The 7,507-nt window shown below is 52.8% G+C and overlaps 1 protein-coding gene across 1 annotated transcript; it reads right to left on the bottom strand.

The window, feature by feature from the left end:
• Nucleotides 1–4,641: 4,641 nt before the first annotated feature.
• Nucleotides 4,642–7,507, bottom strand: GUCA2A (guanylate cyclase activator 2A). The gene is made up of 3 exons (XM_090271578.1): nucleotides 7,395–7,507; nucleotides 5,243–5,429; nucleotides 4,642–4,889 (listed from the first exon to the last, which is right to left on the bottom strand). The coding sequence occupies exons 1-3, from the start codon at nucleotides 7,467–7,469 to the stop codon at nucleotides 4,825–4,827; spliced, it is 327 nt and encodes a 108-aa protein (XP_090127704.1). The 5' UTR covers nucleotides 7,470–7,507; the 3' UTR covers nucleotides 4,642–4,824.

Below are 7,507 nucleotides of genomic sequence, written 5' to 3' on the forward strand. Positions count from 1 at the left end.
CGGGCTCCCCTGGACCGTCTGGCCAGCGCCAGATAGAAGATCTTTCCTTTCTCTTTCCATCCTGATGACCCTGAAGAATATTAATAATAATAGCCATTGTTTGTTGAGCTTTTGCTGTGCCCTAGGCTCTCCTCTAAACCCTTTGCTCATATTACCTCATCAAGCTCTACATCGTTGTAATGAGGCAGGTACTATTATTATCACCATCTCCACGTAATGAATAAGGAAACCCAGGTATGGAGATCCAGGATCACAGGCTCAGCAAAGTGGCAAAGCAGAATTCTTCCTGCGAAGTCTGGGCCAGGATCCATGCTCTGAAACACCATGTTACTGTCTCCCTGTGACGCCAGGCCACCAGGCCCAGTGCCACCGGGCCCCATGCCACCACATTCTCACAGTGGCCTTCGGTGCCTGAACTCAAGGCCGAGAACTGTGCTGAAGCAGGGCCTTTCCACAGCATGGGCTCCTCTGCAGCCTCTGTGCAGGGCAGTCAGAGGGGAGGAAAGACAGGTACAGAGGGGCCCGGCCCTCTAAAGTCAGCTCACCCAGGGCCAAGGCCAGGATGAATTCCCCCAGACTAGCCGCCCCTGCTGTCTACCTGGTTCTGCTCATGAGTCCTGCAGTCTCATAGTTCGCCAGGCCACAAACCCCAGAGCTCCAGCGCCTTTCTCCTCCTACCCACACAGGCCAAATCCGCTGGGGCCTTTGCAATGCCTCCTGGGGCCTTTGCAATGCCTCCTGCGTCCTTCTGGGCCCCTTATCCCTTCACCATCATTCCAGGTGGGCCCTTAGCACACTACCCCAAAGCAGGCCAGAGCTTCCTGTCTGCCCGGCTTCCCACACCCATCACGCCAGAGGCACATCCGCGCTGCTCTGTTGGTGCCCATTACCCTTCTGTGGCTCCCTGGTGCCATCTCTCAAGTCTAAACTGAGCTCATCAGCCATCTGGCCTCATCTCTCCCCAGTCCCATCAGCTATCCTGGCTTCCCACCTGCCTGGGGAGGAGGCAGTGAAGAAAACTGCCACTGGACAAGCATCATCTATGTGCCAGACACAAGGCTGAGCCATCCACCCAGAAATAACAACCACAGTAATAATAATAATAATAATAGTAATAATAATAATAATAATAACAGCAGCACCAACAAACTGCTCACTATGGGTCCAGCCAGCATAGCTTTAACAGCTTTTGCTGACTTACCTCATTTAGTCTTCACTCAACCACATTTTATTTGGGGGTAAAAATAAAAGCTTTAAGACAACGCATTTCTTAAGGTTCTAAAAGTGGAATCTCTCCTTCTCTCCTCATTTTGTCAAACCCACTTTACAGATGAAGAAACCGAGGAAGCAGGCTGAGCGACCTGCCCAAAGTCTCACAGCTGGTAACAGGCAGAGAGCCAAGACTCACTCCCAGAGGGCTCCAGAGTGGGGCTTTGAATGGTTCTACCCCACCACATGTCTCATTAGATCCCCCGGCAACCCAGGAGGCAGGCTCTGTTATCATCCCCATTTTTGGTGGAGAAAACCAAGTCTCAGAGAGGGGTGCAGGGCTTGTAAATGATACGCTCAGGCTCAAACTCAGCCCATGTGCCTCCCGGGCTCTACCCTGTCCATGCTATCAGATAAAGAGTTCATCCACCCAGCGCTAGCAGAGCCAAACACGAAACACCGACAATTGCAGTGGAGAAATATTGGTGATTTTATAATAAACAACGCCCCCCAGGAGATGAGAAGCTATTGGGTAAATGTTACAGAGAGAAAGGGGGTTCTTTCACATGGCACCTTGGTGTAAAACCCAACACTAGTGTTGAGGAAAACAGGTCTCTATTTATTACAATATTCCAACTTGAGGAGGACAGTGAGCACCTCAGCTCAGAGCCCTGTTCTCCCACGGGACCCAGCACTTCCCTTGCTTCCCAAACGGCTATAAGCCAAAACCATGCCCAGAAGTTCCCCATCCCTTATCTGTCAGCTCTCTCCTTCAGGATCTGGGGTACGATGTCATCAGCCTCCATATAACAGTCCGGGAAAACATGTGCCATGTTGCACTGGATCGCGCATGATTCTCTCTCTGCCCTTTCAAAGCCGCATGGTATTCTCCTCTGCCCTCCTTGCAAACTGCATGGATCTCCTCTCCTCCCCCTAAGATGGCTGCTGCCTTATTTTTTAAATCCCTGACCGTGGCCTGTGATGCAGTGGGTGTAGTAACCAGTTCTGACCATTCACAGAACCTTGCATAGGCCCTGTATGCTCTTTCCTCACTATTCCATAGTCAAAACCCCTCCCATCTCCTTGGGGCCTTGGAAGAACCAAAGCTATTTGCATAACTAGGACGCTAGCTATCAGCCATAGATATACAAAGGCATCTTGAAAGCTGTTCCCTTCTCCCCATCCCCCAGCCCACAGGCTCTGTAGATTTTTGGGAGACCCCCCACTTTATAACATAAAGGCCTGAACTTCCCAGTGCCACATAGATTACAGATTATATAGGGCCAAAATCACAAGATACCGTGGGTTTTGGGGTCCGGGGTGATGTGGACAGATTTGAGGTCTATTCTGGCATCTCTCTGTCTAGTTTCATGGAAAAGTAGCCAGGAGGTCGGTACACCTTAGGGCTTAGGAGCTGAAACGTAACTTAGCTTAACAGAAAACTGCATCTTGTGACCCTTACCCAAGGCTTGGCCATTGTTTCTGGCTGCCTCCGGAGGTTTATCACTAGTAAGGGAAATGGCTAAGGCTTATAGGACATGCTGTGAAGAAACTGAATAGAGTGCTGGGGCACCTTACCAAACAGAAATCACACATTAAATCAGGACCCTTGGTTTCATCCAGCTGATCATTCCAGTGCCTTGGACGTCCTGCTTCTGCACCCCACTTCTGGAAGAGAACCCCTCTGCCTCCCTAGCTCCACCACCCATCCCAATGCAAATCCCAAGGGCTAATGCTTGTGCTTGCCTCCCCTCCCACTTGCAAAGCTCGCCGGACTTGGAGAAGGAAACTCACGCTCTGAATTCTGCAGGCCCCTGCCTGAGGCACCCTGTGGCACTTCCCCTCCACCCCACTCCCCAAGAAGCTCACCTCTTCTTACTTCCTCCCCTCTGCCGTTGCTAACAGGCCCCCCTGCCATGCCTCACCTCTGTCTGAACCATTCCCAGTTTACCCTGGTTCCCCTTTCTCTGGCTTACTTGGTTCTACCACATATTGAATTCGCTTAGGTTTGTGTATAGCCTGAACTGTGCATACCTTAGGCACACATTCGCATGCAGTATTTCCCTAGCCCAGGAAGCAGATACTATTACTATCCCACTTTTACAGAGGAGGAGATTAAGACCCAGAGAGGGAAAGCCACCTTCCTAATATCACACATCCCATGGAAGACCTGGGACTGTAACCATGTAGCTCTTGCTTTCCCCTGCTCTGTGTTAAATCTCAAGCCATCATCCACGTGGTGGGCCTCACCCACTCTGGCAGTCAGAGAGATGTCCTCAGGCACACAAGCCATCATACTGCAGGGTGGCCACAGCTGTGCAGGGGTATGGGCAATCAAAATGCCCCAGAAGCACCAGGGACAGAGTGGGAACACGAAGACTTCCTGGGAGGGTAGGGAAAGGCTTCTGAGCAGAGCCCATGCTATCGGAGAAACCCTGGTTCTTCTCACTGATGCAGTAAAAATTACAGGTCAGGGAGTCTATTAGCGTGCCCGCAATGTTTATTAGTGAACGGGAGAGCAAAAGCAAGGGTGGCTGGAGGCCCGGTGGCCAAGCCTGGGGACCCAGGGGCCAGAGCACCAAGGGCAATGAGTCCTTTGTTCTGAAGACTATATAGTTGGTGGGATGGGGGATGGGGTGAAGAAGTTACATACTGATTGGCAGGTAAAGGAGGTGCTAGCTTTCCAGGAGGGGGGTGTGAGTACCTAGTGTTAATGGGCTTCTTTCTTTAGCCCCTATGGGCCATTTCCTGCCTTTGGGGCCCTGAGCTTTCCTTCCCATATAGTGGAAAGGACACGTAGAATTCCAAGGACCTTCCTCTTCCCAGGCTAACTTAGTGTTTTCTTGTAATGTTGTGCTACCTGGCCCAACAGGTGGTACAGACCAGGCTCAGGACCGCTGCATTAGCAGAGGAGACTTGTGTTCCTCTGCTGCTCATCCTCCTGTAACAGCCGTGCAAGTGGCGTGTTGATGCCTAAGTGGGAGTTGGCCTGGCCAGGAGAGTGGGAAGAGGAACGGTACAGAGCTGAGAGTAGCAGAGCAAATGTGAGGTGGCTTGGGGTGTGGGACCCAGGGAGAGGGCAGGAAGCAACACTGAAGTGGCCAGTGGGGGCCAGGTCTTGAGGCACCTTGATTACGCTAGAACGCAGGGACAATTTCATAGGCTCCTGTGACTCCCGTGCTATGTGGCTTAGTGACTTTAGTCATGCCAGGAGATGTAAAAGAAAGGCAAAGGTTCTACCTCCTCCATTGATTGTCTGCAGATTCAGGTCCCTCAGGGCCTGTGTGTGGTGGTTGGTAGCTTAGAAGGGTGAGCGGGGTCCTTGCACTTAACGCACTAAGCCCTGAACTTGCGAGGGCAGGGTAGCAGTTGATGACACTGGGTGATGAGTAGATTGAGAGATGAAGGAGTGAATGAAAGCAACACCAGGAGTACTCTGGAATCTGGTTTATTAGATGCAGGTTGGAAAAGCAGCCAGCAGCTCTGATGGGGCCAGGGGCTGGGTCTCCCAGGCTGCTCTCTCCTCAATCCTCCGTTGAGGGCAGGGTAGATTAAGCTTCCCTGGGTGGGAGCGTTCTGTGGGGGAGGGGCAAAAGACAGCGTGCTCCTGCTGTCCTAGCATCCAGCACAGGCAGCGTAGGCACAGATTTCACATGAGTTCGGGTCCTCAGCGATGGCCTCTGGACAGAGAGATGGGGCCCCATGAGAGCCAGTTTCTCTTCTCCAAATCCCCCATCCTCCCTTGAGCCAAAGCTTGGACGTCTGCCACCCAGCCCACTGGAGAAACCTCGACCTGTCCTCTATGACCAGCTGGTCTTTTTGCCCCAAACCAAGACACAGGTACCCCTCAAGCCAGCCAATCAGAGCAGAGATTCTACCCAGAAAAGAGCTACAGCTAAGACTGGACAGATGAACCATGATGCAGTGCTGCTCATGCAGCATCATTCGGGGCAGGACCTTCCTGAAGTAAAGCCTGAGAACTCACTACAGCAGGGAATCCACAAGCCCACCTGTCGGAGGAGCAGCTACTTACCCAGCCTCTGGAGGATCTCTCGGGCATTGTGCTCCTTGCAGAGGGGCTTGAGTTCTTTGGGAAAGTTGGGATGACTACAGAGGGTGGGAACCCCGGGTCCATCAGAGCTCCTGCGGCTGGGCTCCCGGACATCTTGGAGGTCCTTGAGCTTCTTCACTGACTCCAAAGAAAAGGAGAACTTTCCATCCTGAGAAAGACATGTCCAGAGCATGAGGCCGGGCTGCAGCCTGCTCCCTGACCGTTTCCTCCAGGACTGGCTCCTCTCCAGCCCCCGTGGCTCAGGCAGTATTTGTGGCATATGGGAACCAGACCCCACTGCAGGGCAATGTGAGGTGGTTAAGGCTCAGGACTCTGGGCCTAAATCCTAGTTTTGCTCTGTGGCCATGGACAGGTCATTACACTCTGAGAGCCTTCTATTCTTCGTGTTTTATGAGCAATGAAGAAAACGGGTGTGACATGTTAGAGCTACAGCAGGTGCCCAATATGTGGGAGCCAATGTGCTGATTTTTAAGAAGAGGTACAGAGCTGGGACAAGGGCCAGGTTCTACATGGCCGTCCCCAGGCTGTCTTCACCCCTGCTAACAGCCATGTAGGCTGATGACTCGGGCCCCAGCTCCAGCCTGCAGCCTGGTTGATGTTGGGAAGCAATAAAAGTGCTCCCGGAGCCTGTCTGTGATAGAGAGTGGGGCCCCTTCCGGGTGCCAGACTGGCCCGTCACTGGCCTCCTCACTGTGAGCACATCATTGCTCCAGGGCCTCCAGGATGGCCATGTGAGTCCTGAGATCCAGGCCGATGCTCTGGCTGAGTACAGGACTGAGAAGTAAGGTCTGGGATTGAATCTGAGGCAGGATAGTAAGAAGCTAGGAAAATTCCTTGGCAAGTAGAATGGGGAAACTGACAGACAGCTGAACACACTGGCCGAGCAATTTACAGCCAGATACAAGTCACCAGGGCAGAAAGCCCCAGGTGCCTAGCAATGGGCAAAACTGGTGCCAGACCTCGCCCTTAGGGTGGCCTCTCCTCCCCTGGCATATTGTTGGTTATGCAGTCTAGACTCCCTGGCCTTTCGTATTTCTGGTCATGCTATTTAGAGTCCCCCCAGACTGTCCTCCCTGGAGATAACATCTAGGCCTTGGTAGTATTTCAGCTCCAGGCCCAGAAAAGCAGCAAAACCAGGTGGATGATGCCAGGCCCAGCTGCAATGACTAATGACATGCCCCCCCTCTGGTGCTGACCAATCAGTGGAGGCCACAACTCTGATAGAACACACCTGGAACACTGATGCCTATGCTGCTGAAATCTCCCCTAAGATTCCCACCTGCGAGAGAGATAAAACCCTCAAGACAAAGGTCCTAGCCCACTCTCGCCCTGGGAAGGATGCCCGAATCTTTCCCTTCCCTCTCTTCTTTCCCTACAGCCCTGCACCTCCTAAATTCTAAGGGACCCAGAGAGACTTGCAACCAGGGGAACAGTGGGCAGCGGCAGCTGGTCCCAGGCTGACCCCTGAACCTACCTCCAAGGCTCCCTTTTCTCTGACTCTCCAGTGAGCTGACAGCAGCCCATTGCTTCTTCTATCCTAGGCCCTTCCTTTGTTTCAGTGTCCCCAGCTTTAATAAACATACTCTCAACATTGTCTGGACTCATGCTGTGAAATCTTTCCTGCATGAAGTCAAGAACCCACACACTACCAGCTGGCCCTAGGCAGACCCACTCCGGGCCCGGTCCCCTGTCTGGGAACAAATCCAGCTCCTTCATTTTCCAGCCATGTGCCCATAGCCAGTTCCAGAACCTCTCTGAGACTCAGTTTTCCTCCTCTGAAAAACGGAATGAATAATCCCTTTCTCCCAGTGTGATCAGAGGGCCACAGTGAAGTACGGGAGGAGCTTGGCCCATCACTAGCCCTCAGTAAATTGGCTATTCACTTGCCTTTCCCAAATCGCTACTTCTCTTCTCCCGACCTGGTGTTTTTTCTCTTTCAAGTTTGAAGGAGAAGGTATTTGAGGCAGGACTAAGGAGGAGGGCCCCTGAGGAAGAGCCGAGACTTAAGACACCCCCCCCCCACTCCAGCCCCAAAGCTGGGGTGCTCTATCAGAGCACAGGCTCTGTGCTCTGGGGGCAGAGCCAGCTGGGCCAGGGTAGGGACAGCCCTCACCTGCACAGTGACCCCCCCTGCCAGGGTGGCCCAGGATCCTAGGAGGCACAGTGCGGCGAGCAGAAAGGTGTTCATGGTAGCAGCACTGGAGACGGGAGTGGCTGGTTCTGGAT

The sequence above is a fragment of the Furipterus horrens genome, unplaced genomic scaffold, assembly GCF_987537825.1.
Source record: "Furipterus horrens unplaced genomic scaffold, mFurHor1.1.pri manual_scaffold_3, whole genome shotgun sequence".
NCBI classification, from domain to species: Eukaryota; Metazoa; Chordata; class Mammalia; order Chiroptera; family Furipteridae; genus Furipterus; species Furipterus horrens.

Bases quoted from the DNA above. Each gene is read 5' to 3' on its own strand.
- GUCA2A (XM_090271578.1), bottom strand. From the start codon at position 7,469: ATGAACACCTTTCTGCTCGCCGCACTGTGCCTCCTAGGATCCTGGGCC. The intron at 5,430-7,394 runs GTGAGGGCTGTC...TGTCTTTCTCAG, and splicing joins CAGGGGGGGTCACTGTGCAG to GATGGAAAGTTCTCCTTTTC. The intron at 4,890-5,242 runs GTAAGTAGCTGC...CTCTCTGTCCAG, and splicing joins AGAGATCCTCCAGAGGCTGG to AGGCCATCGCTGAGGACCCG.